This window comes from Primulina huaijiensis, unplaced genomic scaffold (genome assembly GCF_012295235.1).
Source record: "Primulina huaijiensis isolate GDHJ02 unplaced genomic scaffold, ASM1229523v2 scaffold40265, whole genome shotgun sequence".
In the NCBI taxonomy this organism is placed as follows: Eukaryota; Viridiplantae; Streptophyta; class Magnoliopsida; order Lamiales; family Gesneriaceae; genus Primulina; species Primulina huaijiensis.
The window spans coordinates 50,006-69,435 of NW_027359513.1; the positions used below are offsets into that span (position 1 = coordinate 50,006).

Genomic DNA, 19,430 nt, shown 5'->3' on the forward strand with positions numbered 1-19,430 from the left:
TTTTATTATTTTAATAATTAGATATTTAATAATAAAAATTAAAATATGATAGAAGCACCAACTCCGGATGTAGAAATGGTTGTCGATGAGAATATCAGATTTCAAGAATTTCTCGCTCGATATAAAAGGATAAAAGACAAATATGCTCACTATGCACTACGAAATGTTTTAATTGATCATTTGTGGGAGGAATACAATTGTTCAGAATTTGGATTCATATTAAGTTCTAAAAATAAATTATCTGTATTAAAATTATGTCAATTTTAATAATGAAGCATTTGTATTAATTCGTATTATAAATATTAGAGTTAATACATATAAGAATCAAATAAATAAATTTAACTATTAATAAAAATAAAATTATAATTATAATACTAATATTAACATTAATTATAATTATATTGTTACATTTATAAATAAATAGTAAACAAAAATAATATTTTAGGAATATACTTTTTAGTGTAAGATTTGAAGTAAATGGGTTGGAGATGAATGTTATATTTGGTGCAGAAACTGCACTATTTTGGTGCAGAAACTGCACCAAAATAGATTTATGGGTTGGAGATGGCCTTAGCGCAGGAAAAAGGGACTGCGCTATTAATACATATAAGAATCAAATAAATAAATTTAACTATTAATAAAAATAAAATTATAATTATAATACTAATATTAACATTAATTATAATTATATTGTTAAATTTATAAATAAATAGTAAACAAAAATAATATTTTAGGAATATACTTTTTAGTGTAAGATTTGAAGTAAATGGGTTGGAGATGAATGTTATATTTGGTGCAGAAACTGCACTATTTTGGTGCAGAAACTGCACCAAAATAGATTTATGGGNTCGGACTCCACTACAATAGAAAAATGATTCAGATATCATAATATTATTTTTATTTTAGAATGAAAAGTTGTATGAAAACATATAAATCTAATATAATTGTTGGAACCAAATATTTTAAAAGGGTGAGGCAAACCTATTATCACGTGTCGTCTTGTTTTGAATTTATGCAAAGTTACATTCTTTAATCGACGGACACCACAAATTTCTTTTTTTTTTTAAATAAAATAAAATGTAGAACCACGAGCAATCATTTCTTTGAGTCGCGCTATTACCTGTAACTTAATTAATTAATCTTTTAAAGGTATAATCGACCTGCCTAGTGCCTACCCAAACAAATTTTGTTATTTAATTTACATCAACTAAAAAAAAAAATACAAAAGGGATCGAAAGAGGATTCAAACTAAGTAAAATATTAAAAATTGTGATGTGCTCCATTTGGAATCTTCTGTCCTACATCTGTAACTCATTTGCAGTTTATACATATTAGATGAATGACAATAATATATCCAACATTTTAAAATTCTATGAATATAAGAGCATATGAATATGTATGTATGTATGTATAATTATGCCATTCATCTGCATGGATAAAAATCGACAATCGAAACAGAAAAATGCAACTTCTTGTCTGCCAAGATCGCTAAAAAACAAGAACATCAACTCTCCCCTTCATAAGAAATGATTTTCAAAATAATTCCTCTGCAGTTTCGGATGATCCCTATCGTTGTATTTGCGTATTTCACAAATTCACAGCCGCAAAAAAAAATGAATCTTTCGTGAATGGATAGGTGATATCATTAGATAATCATGATTAGGTAAGTTTGAAAAAAGTACCATATTCCTGTTTGGACCAAATTCTAGGCTTTGACTGATTCAAATTACTACCTTTTCCATCAAGTTTCTTGCACGGAACTCCAAATTGCGTAAATCACGAATATGTCGCAAAATTTCTTGAAGGAGATCCATTCCCTTTCTTCAGGGAGCTAATACAATGCTGTAACAACTCTTTATCAGCCTCATAAGCTTCTAGCCTTTGATACAGATGATCCACCTCCTCTTCGATGCCAACTTTATTGTTGTCAGTTCCAAACTTAGATTCATTAGTGCTGTGCATCCCATTTAAGTTGATCCCGTTCATGTCCCCATTCGGCACCTCATCGCCACTTGCATCAATGGTAGCATCAAAAAGAGGAAGAAGCGATTTTCCTGTTTGAACGAACATTCTTCTCTGCAGGTGATTCTTGCCATTCAACAAGCATCCGTTGGAATGCAAATCAGTATTTCCATTGTTTTGTTTCAAATCTTCGGTCTCATCTATTGCCACAAGCTTTTCTTCTAGCATCTTAAGCTGTTCAAGGATAGAGAATCTCTCTTCCTCAAAATCTGCTAAAAATTCTTCCAAATTAGCAAATGCATCCACGGGAGTGGTGAATTCTTGATTTCTGAAAAGACCTTCCTCTTTGGCTTTTCGATTTAAATCAATCGACAATCCATCGGGACCATCGCTGTCCTCACAATTGCTGGAAGAACCAGAAGAAAATCCACCCCTAGCACTTCCATCTCTACTACTTCTCGATATCCTCATTTTTTCCTTTGCTTCATAGTCCAAAACCTTCTTTTTACACATTTCTATCTCTTTCTCAAGTTCAAAATTTTCCTTCTCTCTTCTCACCACAAGCTCGTTCAAAAGCTCCAAGGCTTCTTGGTCATATTCCATTTGTTCATCCATCATTCTCTGATACTGCAAAGCTTCCATTTGCATTGCCGCCTTCTCTTCTTGGAGTCGGTTTATCATAGCCATCGTCTGATTCGCCGCCACTGCTGAGGCGCTTCTCTCTTCTTCTAACTCGGCATACAAAGCCCGCAAATTCTTCCTTTCGGCTCTCAGCGCTGATTTCAAACGTTCCATTGTAACAACTCCACCACCATTTTCCAGCTCACTTGTCAGACTTCCATCCACTGATTCTTCGGCCCCAGACTCCTTTTTCTCGAGTAATAGTAATTTCTTGCGCAAGTGATTTAGACCGTCAACTGAGTTCGGAGGATCAGGAACTTTATCTTCTTCAATCTCATATAGCTCGGAGTAAAACGAGTATTGATTGTCTGTTATATGATCTGTTTCTCGAACCGATAATGGCTTCAATTCCACCATCTGTTCATCAACTTGCATTGAACCTAATAGAAAGTAAATTTAGAATCTTGACTAAAAGGGGTGTAATTAACTATAATTTTTTTTAAACTTTTCAAAGCGGTAAAACAATAAGCCAAAAAAGTACCATGTTCTGCTTCATATGAAAGAATCGATGCTTGATTTTGCATTTCATCTGTCATATTTAAATCAGGAATTTCTGTCCCAATTGAGACGTCTGCTTCATTTTCATTTGTCACCATTTTAGAAAATTCTTCAGAAGCTACATTGTTCAGACAAAAACTATGCTTTCAATATATAAATAATCACATAACTTCGAAATTTGATGAAACTATTTCAAAGAACAAACGTATGCACCAGTAGTAACATGAGAATGCTTCTCCCCTTCTGCTCCTTCCAGTTCTTGATCAAACACACTTGCTAATTCAGATGGAATATGTTTTACATAAAAATCTGTAAATTCTTCAAAGTTTTTGGCATGAAAAACCTCGAAACTTCAGTCTCTCCGATCACTGAATCGGGCCCTTGAAATTTAGGTTCCTCATTTATGTCAACATCAAGAGCTGAATCTACCTCCACTATTCTTCTCACAGTCTCCACAAAAAAATCTTGGACCTGAAGCCCGCAATCAAAACCACATTCTCGAACCTTAATTGTACCACGATGTTCGATCATGAAACTGTCCTTGCTCAGGTCTTTTTCTCTTGAATCGATCCACTCAGTGGGGACGAGCCTTTGTCCGCTATATATCGTCAAGAAAGAACTCCAAATGTGGAGAAGAAATTTCAATAGGAGAATATTCTTCAACACACACCTGAACAGATTTATCTTTCATGATCAGAGTTGAGTTTTCCTCCATTAAAGTCGCCTCATCCTCCCGCATCTCCGTAGTAGTATCCTTTTTTTCGTATTTTTCTACTCTTAAAATTTTCATCTGTTCAATTTCTGCTACTTCCATGCTTCTATCGAGTTCAGAATTAATCTCATACTCATTCGCATCTTCCAAAACCTTTTCACCATCCCATAAATTAGCAGCAAAGTCTGATATTTTCTTATCAAGAACACATTTTTCTTCAATATAATTATCATCTAAAGCGAAATCCTTTTTGTGAGCACATTCCAAAACATCCCAAGATGGTGTTTTTAGGAATAAATAAGAGGAATATATATCATTATTGTTATCAACATTATCCAAACATGCCCCACAACAAGAACAATTCAGACTTACCTCACCATTTTCACATATCCTTTCTTCATTCCTCTGAATCAGTCCAAAATCCCGAACCCTCGGAAAAAAATCGAATTTCTTCGACAAACCATTTAATTCCGGCCGAGAGGACAAGCAATCTCTCACACATTTCTTGCTATTCTACCAACTTCTGATTATTTAAAAAGTACCCCAGTTTGGAAATCTCCTGTGAATGAGCTTCACAAAGAAGATCCATGCGCAGATTCTTGTCCCTTTTTGACCGGTCAAAGATATGATCAAGCCTTGTACACCAAAGGCATGGGGGTTTTAAGCCAACATACTCAGAAAATTTGATGATCAGGTAAGAAAACAAAGAATTTAACAAGAGAAGGGCTATCAAAATCCATTCAAGAACAGCAAAGATGAGAATTGTGGAAATCTTGTTGGTATTTCTGTTCAACATAGTTGCAAATTTGTTTGGAGCCATCTCCTGGTACTCGAAATTATTTTTCGTGCAAACCTTGAAACTATAAACAAATCAATGAAAGAAACAGAACTCAATTGTTTAGGCCATCTCAAAATCAAAATTCTATTTTAAATCAATTCTACTTTAAAATAGTATAGTTTGTGCACTAAATACAATATTCATCTCCAATCTATCTACTTCAAATCTTACTCTAAAAAAAATATTCTCGAAATATTCTTTTTTATTTTATTTAGTTAATTTTTATCTTATTATTTATTAAATATATATTTTTAAATTTAGTGATATAATTATAATTACATTTTATATTGGATATTTTTAATATTAAATTTTTAATAATTGCGATAATATTACAAAAATAAACGTCTTTGTCTTTTATTTTTTATATCGAACAAAAAATTCTCGAAATCTGATATGCTGGTTGACAACCATTTCTAATTATTAAAATAAAAAAATAAATATTATCTCATTATTAAAATAATATATAAAATATTATACTATTATTTAATATAAATATTAATAATTAAAAAAACAAAAAAAATTTAAAAAAAAAGGAAGACTAGAGCAAAGGATGGATGCTGATAAAGCATTTCAGACACTGTAATTTTTTTAATGCATTTTTTTGGCAATTTTTTTTGGTATTTGGATGGCAAAATAAAATTTAAATAAATTTCTACACATTTGTGTCTGTTAGACAATCATTTATTTGGAAAATTCAAGAATACATTTAAATTCGAGTAATTTGTAGTATTTTGAGAATAAGATTTATATCTAATCTAAAAAATTTGATGTATTTCTTCTTTCTTTTATCACTGAAGAGCCGTGTGAATCATCTGCTTCTCACTTTCCGTAAATAACCACAACATTGAGGAATATCTAGAAAAGTATCAAAGAATTGATTATTCTTCCGTGTGTGTGTGAACTCTAAGACAGATTCCAAAAGTCGTAATTATTTTCAGATCAATTTACTTTTAATTATTCATTTATAATCGCACAATTTGTTTACACTTTCAAAATTTTTTATAGTGTGTGGAATTATTTATGTTAATCTAAGTCAATTTCTTTAATTAATCTATCATTAATATTTCATTGAAAGCACTTACTCTGTGGGGTTATAAATAATTCGGTGTCAACTTTGGATCCGGAAAAAAAAAAAAAACAACAAACCTACCCGCTCCACTCCATTAGACATCAAGTGAATGGGCTCCGCTGACCTAAAAAATAGAATTGTAGGCCCAAATCAAAGCAAGTGTGGGGCCCAGGGATAGATGCCTTTTGCTGGAGTTCATCGCGTATGCTGTCTAAATTTTAAAATTCATTTGTACATCATATTCATACCCTAAAACATTTTATTTGAAATAAAAATATAAACATGTTCTACTTGATAATATTTTGCTCTGCACGGTATTCGTAACACTTGTGAATTCCATTATGCCTTTTACTTTCTACGATATTCGATAACAATGAAATTAAGGTAGTAAAATATTTAAATCTAGGATAGTTATGCTCATGTTTGTATTTACGATTATATTTTCTCGTGAGTTGTGATAGGTATGGAAAATAAATTTGTAACTATCATGGATCATTAGACTGAACCAACATGAGTCATAGCTCATACTCATACACCACTACTGGTCATATATGAGTCGTTAGGACAGTCCAACATGAGCGGTAGCTAATGTTCATGCACCGTCACTCATAGAATATCTCACTCCTGAAAAGTGATTTTTTTCGTCTTCTTCAACATTCGAACTCTCCAGACTTAAATATCAAGATTCTTAAAGTGTTGGTATCAATTAAGTACCGACTTGTGCCAAAAGATATTGGGTCTGATCATAATCGGGCTTATCCATTTTTATGACCCAATTTTATTAATTAATATAAATAACTATAAATATTCTATTCGGTCCACTATGTAGCATGACTGGATCTTTTTAATAATAATTTTTTTTAATCTTGTTTTATTTCACAATTTATTTTACAGAACTAGCTACAAATGACATATGCATTACTAGATTTCTTAAACTGATCTAAAAATAATCCATGGAAAGATATTAAATTTAATATATATTATTTAATATCCTAATCTTTTTTTTATTAATATATGCAGGTTGTTTAATTTAATTAGTTGGCATATCTTGTAGCATATGCTTTTGATCACATATACAAAATTCAGCCGGCGGGAAGATTAGATTCGAGGATTAAATTTATGATTTTAGGAATCGGCCAATCGATCGTCGTTCCAAATGTTGACACGGATGACGTTTTCTCGAGTTGGATTAATTGTTAATTAATTTGCGTTTAGAAAAATAAACTTGACTCGGTACACTCATACATCGAATGACCAAGAAGATTTATACTTACATTATCTAACATCTTATTTTAAAAAATATAAAATAAAATCAAGTATTGCGTTATTTTCTGTGATCTAAATATATCATAAATCGAGATCGGGCTTTAGCCCAGTGGTCTCGTCTCACCCATCAGATTAACTGACTTCCTCTTCGATTTCGATCCTCTCCCCGACGTGTGTTGTAAAAAAAATCATAAATCAACTTTTGTGAACAAATTTTTTTGCAAAACTACACCCAATTATTATTTATTTTGTAATATGTTATTATTATATATAATATAATATAATATTATAGGGGAAAAAGAAGGTGACACGTGTAAGGCAGATACTGGAAAGGCATGGGTGGAAGTGCTAAAAATAGGAATAATGGAACGGCCAGCCGGAACCCACCATGGAGCAAAGCTGCTTTGAAAATGGAGTCCCAAAACCCTCAGCATCACGTGGGTCGGGGCCCTCTCAAATACGTTGCTTTGTTTCAAATTTAGCGCAGGCCTGAATCGGAATTATGACTCACGGCGGCGCCGCTGCTGTCTTTGTGGAGGAGGGAAAATTTATTCTTCGGAATGCCTCGGTGGCAGAGCTAGTTTACTTTTGAAAATTAACTTTTAAGAGGTTGAAAAGTAAAAAAGAGAGATATTTCGGAGCTGCATGGGGAATTGAGAAGGCAACTGGCGCCGTTAGTCTCCGTTTCCTTCCCCTGCAAAGGGATAATATGGTCAATTCGTTTCCTCGTGGGGGACAACATCTGAGATCAACTTTTTACTGGCTATTATTTTTTACTGAACGAATGTGGCTTCATAAAATATGTTTATATATAATAACAAAAAAGTATATATAATGCAGAAAAACAAAATTAAATATATCTCTATTTCTCCGGCTCATCTTTAGAAAATATAAATTATATGAAATTTTCGAATATTAATTAGTCAACTTAGAAATGTGTACCAGCAAATCTCTGCATACGCCTAAACTAGGCGTATAAAGCTTTTGGACATTCTTAAACGTTTGTCCATAAATTTCATGAATATTCTTCATACCTATTGGCTATAGCGTGTGACCGTACTCCAACAAAACATGGAAGATTAATTGATTATATCCCAGATATATATATATATATATGCTCATTTAATAAACTTAACCAAACAAATTATTTACCTACAATGTCGAGGACAATAACAGATTTGATATGACAATTGTAAAATTGTTATTCATAAATAAAAAAAAAGAAACTATCATATAATAACAGAAAAACAAAATATTATTTATTTCTTAAGGTGTAATAAAAATATGGTATAATGTAAACTATAGTAACAAACTAATAGTAATGGTGAATTACAAACATGGCAAGGAATAATAAAAAAGCCCATAAATTTTTACCGCAGATGTTCCTATCTTATCTGTTTCTCTGGTTGTAATATTCAGTTATGACCCCATTGAAGAGCGTCCCCACCTCCATGAAAGCTCTCTCTCTCTCTCTCTCAAAACCATTGTCATAGTCCCCAATAGCATCTGGTTTCTCACTCTGTAAACCCCACACACACACACACACACACACATTGTGAAGTGAAAGTGAGAGGAAGAAAAGCTTTACTGGGAGAACAAAAACTAAGAAACAGAGTAAACATGTGTAAACAAAACAAGTTAAAAGCAAGGTTTCCGCCAGGCCTCAATGACTAGATTCCTTTTCCTACTCACTCGTTAAGGGGGAAAAATAAATCTTGAAAATTTAGAGGTCATCCGTGTTGCAAGATAATGAAGAGAGACCACTTTAATCGAGAAAACTATTCCAGAAAAGCCAATATGTGGTGTTCGGAATCCGGGAAACAGCAGCAGAGCGATGCTGGATTTGATGAACTATTTGCTGTGCTGGGCTACAACGTGAAGCCCTCCGACATGGCGTCAGTGGCGCAAAAGATTGAACAGTTGGAAGAAGTGATGGGCAGCGTTCAGCAAGAAGACGGAAACGTCTCTCATCTTGCCTCCGAACAAGTTCATTACAATCCCTCAGATCTCTCCTCATGGCTGGAATCCTTGATTTCAGGGTTCAACCCTTTGCCAGAGTTGGATTCATCTGCCTCTGCTGTAATCCTGGATCCATTTCTCGAACCCACCCAGACGGCGCAGGTCCATTCTGATTTCGGATCGGAACTTATCGCAATACCCGGACCATCTGTGTACACAAGAACTAAACCTCCTCCTCCACCGGCTCCGGCGTCATCAACCCCGAGAAAGAAGTTGAAGTCGGTGCCATATTCAGAAAGTATGGGCGCTGCTCCGTGGAATTTCCCAGATGAGTCGACTCGGCAGACGTTCCTGGTTGACTCACAGGAAAAAGGCATACGACTCGTCCACTCGCTAACGGCGTGTGCGGAAGCAGTTCAGCTAGAGAACCTGAAATTGGCGGAAGATTTAGTGAAAAACATCGGGTTTTTGGCTGTTTCACAATCGGGAGCCATGCGAAAAGTTGCTACATATTTCGCAGAAGCTTTGGCGAGAAGGATCTATAAATTGTTTCCCTCAATTCCACATGATTCCGCCTTCACTGATTTGTTACAAATGCACTTCTACGAGACATGCCCGTATCTTAAATTCGCTCATTTCACGGCAAATCAAGCGATTCTTGAAGCATTTGCTGGCAAAAACCGCGTCCACGTTATCGATTTTAGCATGAAACAGGGGATGCAATGGCCTGCGTTGTTACAAGCGTTGGCCTTGCGACCCGGCGGCCCACCAACTTTTCGATTGACAGGAGTTGGCCCACCACCTCAGGACAACACCGATCATCTGCAAGAAGTGGGGTGGAAATTAGCCCAATTGGCAGAAACAATCAATGTCGAGTTTGAGTTCAAAGGATTTGTAGCAAGTTCGTTAGCTGATCTTGATTCTTCCATGTTCGATATTCGGGAAAGCGAGTCAGTGGCCGTGAATTCCATCTTCGAGCTGCATCAATTACTAGCAAGGCCGGGAGCGATAGAGAAAGTCTTGCAGGTGGTGAGGGTGATGGAGCCTGAAATCTTTACAGTGGTTGAACAAGAGGCTAATCACAACGGGCCGGTTTTCTTGGACCGGTTTAACGAAGCATTGCATTATTATTCAACCCTCTTTGATTCGTTAGAGAGTTGCGGTGTGGATGGAGTCGTAAGCGAACAAGATAAGTTGATGAGTGAGGTGTATTTGGGGGGGCAGATATGCAATGTGGTGGCTTGTGAGGGAGCGGACCGGGTCGAGAGGCACGAGACGTTGTCTCGATGGAAGAATAGATTGGTTTCATCTGGGTTCGAGCCGGTTCACTTGGGTTCGAATGCGTATAAGCAGGCTGGGATGTTGCTGGCTCTGTTCGGTGGTGGAGATGGGTATAGGGTGGAGGAAAGTAACGGGTGTTTGATGTTGGGTTGGCACACCAGGCCATTGATTGCTACCTCGGCGTGGAAACCGAGTTAACCCGAGTAGGCCCGGTCTGAATGGACCCAGGGTTGAGTAGGTTATTGGCAGAGTACTATCTGCTTAGCTGGGGTTAACATTTGGCCATGTGGGGTTTGACCCACTACTTTTTAATTCGATCAGTTTCTAAATTTTATCATTGTTCTTTTTTTACTTTGTCACAATCTTTCTTAGGTTTTTTCAAAGTTTCGTTTTGTTTGGCTTTATTGGGTGAAAATCTGGTTGATCTGCACTATTTATAGATTTTTCCAAAACAAACAATTATTCATTATCGTCCAATTTAAAATATTTAATAACTGATTTCGAATTGTTGCATGTCTCAAGGTGACAATTCTTTTTATCCAAGAATGCAAATAAATATAAGATAAAACAATTTAAATATCATATTTAAGCTTCTCTTTTTTAGCACCAACTGCGCTAAATTACTCAATATATGTATCTATAACATTTTCATAAGTTTAATAAAAAATCAAAGGAGAATTTAATAAAATATAGCCGTGACCATTTCTGAGCACGTCAGATAAAGTAATAAGAATTTAACTAAAATTTTGTCCTAAATTTCTATCGAGTCATTTTCTTCCTCTAGCTTCTGGTCCCAATATATAAAATTGGAGTTGTGATTTCTAACCTTGTTATTTTCACATGGGGAGTCGATCATATAATTGATTAATTTTGAAATCGTATCTTTTGGGTTGCATATTTGATGGAGGGACGTGTTCAAAACATGTAACTAATTAATGTTCACATCAAAAAAGGGAACCACCAATAAGCCTGAAATCAAGACATAACAGGCTTGATCCAAAATAGGGATGTCAATGGGTCCGAGTCCATCTGGGGCGGGTTTGGGCATATTAAATGGGTTATGAGGCGGGTCTCGGGTCTAATTTTTCAGACCCATCTAAGTATGGTGCGGGTCATGAGTCCTATAATACCCTCCCCATATATGTAGATATAAATTGATATGCTCGCGAAGATGGTAGTGGGGTGAGATGAAATATAAATAAATCACAGTTTTATTTTGTTATTGTACTTTCATTTTAATTTTGTTACTATACTTTCTCTCTTTATATTACATTTTTTTACGGTTTTAAATTACAATTTTATTTTTTCAATGTATTTTCTCTATTTAATTTTGTAGGTAATTCTTCAAGTAATTTACCAACTTGTCCTACCATTCTTGATGAAGAGGAAGATGATCATGAAGAATGTGTCTAAAATATTGCTTACTCTCTGATTTTACATTGATCTGTTTAAGTTCTGATGAGTTATTTTTGGGGATGACAAGACTTTTTTTTGGAGACCTAGTAACTTTTATTTAATGTAATTCATTACGTCGTAAAAATACTTAGTTTGTTATTATTAAGTGTGGTCGAAGACATGAATTAGTTTTCTATTGTGTTTTATTTAGAGACTTGTTTGTTTCATAATTCAGTCATGTGATACGAAGATTATAGTTTTCATTTAAAAAAAATTCGGATCTAACGGGTCTCGCGTGTTTACCCGACCCCATTTCGTATTTGGGATAGGGTGGGTCCGAAGAATATTTAATCAGTGTGAGGCGGGTAATGGGTCAAAGTTTTCTTCATGAAACTGGTCTTAGATTTAGACATACCAGTCCCATTGACAACTCTAATCCAAAATCTAATTGGGCTATTTTTGTACAATGATTAAACCTATGCCTCAGACTTGTCGCACTTTATTGTCAATGGGCCTCCCGTCAACTTCAACTGGGCTTGGTTCACCTGTCATAGGTCTATTGTCTTTTTTCATTCATTTTAAATATAATAATATTCCAATATCTTTACTTATTGTTATTTTATCCATTTTTTAATCAATTTATCTCTATTCATCAAATACGTTAATTAATTTTCTTAATCTATATATATATATATATATAAAATAAAAACACAAATATACGTAACGAGATAAAGACTGAAAGGCACACATATATGTGCATGACTCGGTGTACAGCTGGCACTCGCACACATAAATGGAAAAAGGGTTGTCCTTGCAAATATATTCGCTTCCAACGTGGAATCTTCCCTCCGTTAATTAAATTTTAAAAAAAAATGTAAAATAGTATATAATATCTATTTTTTAAAATAAAAAACGTCAAATAATTATTTTATTTATTATTAAATAGAGACATTAAATATTTTAGTGTAGCATGGAGAATTTTTTTGAAGAAGTTTGGTGAATTAATTCGAGAGGAAGTTTAGCAATGTGATAAACATGGGTTCAAGATTCAATGTCCTGAAAATTAACATGTTTTTTTTGTTGTTAAAAAACAAAAACGTATGCCTGCCTACTGTACATGACTAGGCGCAGTCTTCGAGGCACGTTTTAATTAATGTCGTCATAGTATAGTTATCAAGGTTTGTCGAGTCTTAAATTAAAGTTAAAACTTGTGAATAATATTTAGTTGGGGATAATTAATGGCATTTAGTCATAGAAAACAACATATTTGATTTTTATTCATTCAATCAAAAACAAAAAAATATCATAATCGTTATAAATAACATATAAAATCAAAACTTTCTTGTTTAATTGTAATATCCAGTTTTATAAAAATTGTGAACATATTCGAATTTTTAGTTCATTAAAAACATCATAAGAAAAGAAACAAAATAATATTATTTGATAAAGTAATTGGTATCAACTTGCATAAATAATCGGTGTGAACATGCATAACAAGTTGTCGGTACTAGGTACTAATGTCAAAGTATAATAACATAGACCAATGTTTGCTTTGTCTCCAAGAAATAGTTCGACGCACGTACTTAATTAGGAACTACGCGACAACACCTTGACTTTTTATATATAATAATAACAGGGAACCATATATAGACTATACATGTATAAAATAATGACTATTACATATGAATCATAATCATTAATAGATCGAGATGATTTATAAAATTTTGTTATAGTTTTTAATTGGCAAAAACTTGTGTGAGACTGTCTCATGAGTTGTATTTGTGAGACGGATCTCTTATTTGGGTCATCCATGAAAAAGTATTACTTTTTATTGTGAATATGGGTAGGGTTGACCCGTCTCACAGATTAAGATCCGTGAGACGGTCTCACATGAGACCCACTCTTTTTAATTATTATTTAGATATAATATGTGAATTTCTAAAATTTTAAAATGGATTAAATATTGTAGTTATGATTGAATTATATGAAAATAATCACTTATCTAAATGAATAGAGTATTTTCGTAAAAACTAATTGATGTCAAAAAATCGAACCACTAAATTCAACTTTTATAAATAAGATAGATATAGCTATGAGGCATACCAAAGGTACATCCAGATATACATGATATAATTAATGCTCAGAGAAATGTTGATTACATATTTTTAAAAATTTGTTGATACACAGAATCAAGAATGAATAATTTTCCATGATTTTGTAGGATCAAAACTGATATCTTCCCCGTTTCATCGAAACTTCAAGTAAACCAGAAAAAAAATGGTTACGGTAGTTGGTGTGATTTTTTAGACGATAATTTTGTAAAACAAATATATTATCGATTTGATTATTTTATAATAAAAATATTATTTTCGACTCTATGTATGAACAAAGTTTATTAATCTCACAGATATAGAATCGTGAAATCGTCTCATAATAGATTTACTTTTAAAAAAATTATTATAAAAATTTCATTTTACAATTTCATTTTTTTAAGTATTTGAAAACTTTATATTACTGATTGTATAATATTAATTGGCGATTATTTATGCAATAATATAATATTAATATAATTACTAAGGGAACAAAATTCAAAACAAATGTGGTGGGCCATATAAATATTTTTAAACGGGCCTGGTGGTGAGGTCACGGAAGACGTAGGAAGATTTAAAGAGAGTTGCAAGCAAGGGTTCAAACCCTAACCCTAATCGCACGATATTGGCCAATAAAAGGAACGCGAGATCTTTTTCATTGTTGTCTCTGCTCAATCGTGATCTATAATCTCTCTCTCTCTTTTCCCAGCCCCTTTGTTTTTCCTTCTTTTGCATCCCAAATTGGTTTTATTTTAATCGTGAATGGTAGAAATCTCGGCTGCGAAATTGATGATCAGCCCCTGTTCTTCAAGAAGGGGGATTTCGGTTTCTGTGGCTATTGCTTTCTGCTTTGGTTCTTGTATGGCAGGCTGGTACTACCGCTGCCTCGGCCTCGACCCCTGAATAAGAAAGCGACTATTTGATATTCTTCCCTTCGATTTTCACAACCTTTGTTCTTTCATTGTTATTCAATTACTTATTCCTTTCAATTGTATATTTCGTGTTAAAAAAGTATTTTTAAAGAAAGCCAGAGATTGTTTTTTTTTATAAATAAATGATGTTGAATTATAAGCACAAGAAGAATCAACCCCTCAAGGGCAACCGGTTCTTGATTAGCGTTACGGTGCTCGGAAGCGCTGGCCCCATTCGTTTTGTCGTTAACGAGGAGGATCTCGTCGCTGCCGTCATTGAAACTACTCTGAAATCCTATGCGCGGGAGGGCAGGCTCCCTGTCCTTGGTTCCGATCTCAATAATTTTATGCTCTATTGCTCATTTTCTGGTACTGAAGGTACTGACTCTATGTTCATTTGTCGGTAGAATATATCCTGTTTTGTTGATTAATGGTTTCTTTTACATAAATTCCCACCAAACTAAAGGTGTTTTTTTAGAATTTAAGTTGCTTAATTTGATATATCGACTAGGTTGTTTCTATGAGCTGCTAATGGTTTTTGATGAAGATGGATATTTATTTAGATTTATCTTTTTGTATAGCTTTGAGTCCATGGGAGAATATTGGGTCAGTTGGTGTCCGCAACTTCATGCTGTGCAAGAAGCCGCAAACTGAGAATGCCGTCGAGGGTGAGAAGGCACCTTCACTGTCTCGGAAGGCAGCTGGAAGTTGGAAGACATGGTTCCATAAATCTATGTCCCGCAAGATATCTTCTCATTGAGTTAAATTGAGTCTAGTCATTGGGAACTTTAGTAGTTCGTTTATGAATCCCCTGTTGTTTTGGTGATGATTTGCTCATCAATTCCAAGCTTGTTTTCTTTTTAGTCATCAGATTTTCGAAGCACACGTGAACTAATATCAAAACTGTTGTTCACCAATAAATTAGACTTGGTTGCTATTTGGTTTATGCTTATCTAATTGGTTCTTGATGTCAAATTACTCCTTTTTCCTGATTATTATATCATTAGTACTATGTTTGCTTTTGTGATCTCGAACTTAAGTAAATTAACACGCATATTTGTAAAGACTGTCTTTAGTTCATTAAACTGAAACTGCAGGTCGAATTTAATTCAACAAGATGACGGTAACTGAATTATTGTGTAGAATATCATAAGAATGCTCATTATTATGAGTTATCGATCCATAATTTTCACTGCCATATTGTGATAAGGTTTTCGAGCCGGTCTTTGCGATTATACTTACACAGCTCTTGCCCAGTAAACCAAGTTCTTGGAGTTGCTTTGATATTGTATCCTTGCACGATCCTCCGATGATAACCACTTGCATCAAATCTGATTAAATTACCTGAGTTTCACTTGAAAATTCACCATTGGATATACATCCGTAAACCAACAAAGGAACTTCAGTTTTCCAAACATCACCTCAACAGCTTGATGACGTTGAAAACTTATGTAAAGAATAACTACCCCGTTTTATGAAATGTTTGGTTTTTACACACCATATTGGCCTTCTTGATCCGCATCAACACATTTGTCAGATAAACATAGCACTAATGGTTGTAATTACCGTGTTTCATCATAGGATATGGACTCCTACCGATCATTTTAAATCTCGCAATCTTGAATTGTAAACAACAATATCTCGTGCAGAAATGTGCGTATGAAATATCCAAAGCCCTTCTTATATTTGGTTGGAAACTCCCATTTGACTAAGTTATATCAGATGCAAGTATATCCCAATCTACTTAAATTCAATGACGTGATGTTGACGGGTAGAAAATAATATTAATTATCTATTATTTTGAAGTTATTTAATTTAGTTTAATTCAAAATTTGTGAGTAATATTTTCAAAGTGGGCCTGAGTTGTGTTTCCTGAAATGTGCAATAAAAGAACATTCGTCACCCGATGAAGAAAGCCCAATTATATAATTGCCGCTATTATGTAAACCAACCACTCAATATTCATTGAATGAGACATTCATTCATTAACATTTAATTAAAGGCGCGTTTGGGTAGTTGATGATTCTTTTATCAGTATAACCAGCCTGTGCTGTGAGGATCAGTAGTACTGCGTGTGGGACATTTTCTCTTTATAATAATAATAATAATAATAATAATAATAATAATTCAATTATAGCTTTCCAATTTGGATTCACATTTTATGATTTTCTTCAAATATTCCAAAAAATATTGAAAAAGAAGTTAATGGACACAAAAATATTTTCTTATTTTTTTAAAAAAATTTTTAAACAGACATTCATTTTGTAGAAACAATTCCAATGAAGTTTCTCTTTTAGGTCTGATCTTGGGAACATGAATGTTAATTTTTAATAAATTAAATTGTTGCCTCGAAAACAACCAATTTGACCTTGTAATAAATTAATAACTTGCTCTTCACACAAATATTATTGATTTCCCTAAGAGTTTAATTTCCATGAAGTTTATAATTTTATATTCATATAATGTAAAATCATTAGTAATTTATATCATAATCACTAGAAAATACACATTAATGGACGTGCATGTTGCAACGCAATACTTTTATTGGCCAGAGGCATCTTCTTAATATTAAATATTTATCTATAAATAAAATATAAGAAACATGTAATTAAGTCGATGAAACAGACGGGACTTCTAGGAATAATCAACCAATTACTGGTCATTAACTATTTTAAAATTCCAGTGTAAAAAAAAATAATCTGTAATTTCAAGGACCACAAAATTAAAATTGTCCAGTTTATTATTGAATAAACTCGCATATTAACCAAGAAAAATTAATTACATTCGCCAACACGTACTGTGAGTTTTTTTTTTTTTTTTTAAACATAGTGGTTAAACGTGTTTGATTTTTTAAAAATGAAAGATACATTAGCCAATTAATAGTTTTATGGGGTTGGAGCCTCATGCAATTAGCCAAATCTTCAATATGGTTGGAAAGGAAAACCAAATTGTTTTAGATTTTACTTTAACGTGTTATAAAAATTTTAAATGAACTATGTTAAAACTCGTCTTTTGTAAGAGTATTTGGATTCCTCCCGTGGATAAATTAAATACATTCCTAAATTAAAAACAAAAAAATAAGCATATATATGTTCGAGCATCACCATGTATAATATATAAATTAGTATATAATAAAACTTAAAAATAAAAATTCAATATGATCTCATGAACTGTTGAAAAAAGATTTGACAGTACTTTAAATTTAAGACGGAATGAAACACATGTTTGGGTGAAGACCAATGGTTTTGCTGGACTAATGTTAGGCTGATTAAAGGACGCTCTCTAGCTAATTAGCTGTCTAATTAATTAATTGCTGTTTAATACTACATAGTATTCAACTAATACATAATTACTTCGCTCAATCGAACAATTTTCCTCTAACATTGCATAAAAGATTCAGACAAATCAAGAAGGTACTAGCTAGCACCACACAGTTGGCGTCAAATATGTATATATAAATCTTGAAATTTCATGTCAAAATATAGCTAGCTACTAGGTAGCTACTAGGTATCAGCTTTTGAAAATTCTAAATTTTGTATCTAAATATTTATGCCTTAAAATTATACTAATTCATCACTCGATCGATATATTAGACTAATTGCAGGCTCATTGATTGTATTTATATACCAAGCTAGTTTGCTTTCAAAACGGAAAAGAAAGAAATACCAAAAACAGATAAGAGTAGATGAACACCAGTAACTACAGCAATTAATACAAAAACAGTAGTGTTTAACGAGAGAGAACACTGCAAAGGAAGCAAGAGCATTAAACACCATTCTCTAGCTACAGCTTATTTTCTCGATATATATTTTTTTGCGTTGTACCCTCCTCTACCAATTCAAAAACAGCACTGAAAAAGCTAATATCAGCTTTGCTACCATTAATTCTAATTCACAATAGGTGAAAAAGGGAACAGAAGACTTATAACAAAAAGAACTTACAGCCTTTTTTAGGGTTTTGAGATCTAAAATTGAACAATTAGAATCAATGGTAGCAAAGCTTCTAATTCTCTGTATGTACCTTAGTTATGAAGAGGGTTGGGTCCTGTGTGTATTAATCTCTTCTCTTCTTCGTACAAATCCTCATTCTTCCTATCAATACCAGCCATTTGTGAAGATGGACCCGAAGTTCTTGCGTGATACGGGGACGTTTCGAAGAACCGGGATTTTCTTGCCGGAGACCACTTTATTGAACTGCTGATACTGTCACTCTTTTCAGCAGAAGATAGACAAACTTGTAGGGTTGAAATTAAGAGGAAAGCAAGAGAAAACGCTAAAATTCTTGCTGTGGAATTAGAATTAACTGTCATTGTTAACAGCAATGTTCTAACTCCAAATCTGCAGCAATATTCGAGCAAGAAATTTGAACGTAAAATCCTGGAAGAAGCTGTGATATATTTATGGGTTCGATCACATGATCAGGACCCTTGATTCTTGGAAACTTCTTATATTTTCTTGTCTGGATCTTGGAAGTCTGAACCCTGTTTTCTTGTAATATTCTAAACAAGAAGGGTTTTGACATTTATGTTAATTTGAGCATCTTCGTAATGCAAGTATACATAAAGAAATAGTTTAGTGTTGTTTGGAGAAATGAAAATGGGGGGAGTGTGGGACTGTCCAGTATTAATAGCCGTTGTCTGCGGAATATATATAAATAAATCTACATTTTAAATATGAAAGTGAAGGTTTTTTTTTTTTTTTTTTTATCAAATATTATTTATTTCTCTACTCCGATATGAGTCTATATATATATATATATATATATATAT

General features: G+C 33.4%; 3 protein-coding genes across 3 annotated transcripts; 2 read left to right on the forward strand and 1 right to left on the reverse strand.

Annotated features, from left to right (window-relative positions):
* Positions 1-1,392: 1,392 nt before the first annotated feature.
* On the reverse strand, positions 1,393-3,481 carry LOC140969170 (myosin-binding protein 2-like). The gene is given in 4 exon segments (XM_073430439.1): positions 1,393-1,821; positions 1,823-3,023; positions 3,125-3,259; positions 3,355-3,481. Coding segments are annotated over 3 exon segments (1,416 nt in total). The 5' UTR covers positions 3,240-3,259; positions 3,355-3,481; the 3' UTR covers positions 1,393-1,721.
* Positions 3,482-8,373: 4,892 nt separating this feature from the next.
* On the forward strand, positions 8,374-10,735 carry LOC140969177 (DELLA protein GAI1-like). The gene has a single exon (XM_073430449.1). It carries the CDS (start codon positions 8,776-8,778, stop codon positions 10,462-10,464), a length of 1,689 nt encoding a protein of 562 aa, XP_073286550.1. The 5' UTR covers positions 8,374-8,775; the 3' UTR covers positions 10,465-10,735.
* A 3,619-nt stretch (positions 10,736-14,354) lies between these two features.
* LOC140969169 (uncharacterized protein At4g22758-like) lies at positions 14,355-15,657 on the forward strand. Its single transcript, XM_073430438.1, has 2 exons — positions 14,355-15,040; positions 15,244-15,657. The coding sequence occupies exons 1-2, from the start codon at positions 14,806-14,808 to the stop codon at positions 15,420-15,422; spliced, it is 414 nt and encodes a 137-aa protein (XP_073286539.1). The 5' UTR covers positions 14,355-14,805; the 3' UTR covers positions 15,423-15,657.
* The last annotated feature ends 3,773 nt before the right edge of the window (positions 15,658-19,430 follow it).

Excerpts from the sequence above, each read along its gene's own strand:
- LOC140969177 (XM_073430449.1), top strand. The coding sequence starts at position 8,776 with ATGAAGAGAGACCACTTTAATCGAGAAAACTATTCCAGAAAAGCCAAT.
- LOC140969169 (XM_073430438.1), top strand. The coding sequence starts at position 14,806 with ATGATGTTGAATTATAAGCACAAGAAGAATCAACCCCTCAAGGGCAAC. Across the intron at positions 15,041-15,243 it reads CTCATTTTCTGGTACTGAAG|CTTTGAGTCCATGGGAGAAT; the intron begins GTACTGACTCTA and ends CTTTTTGTATAG.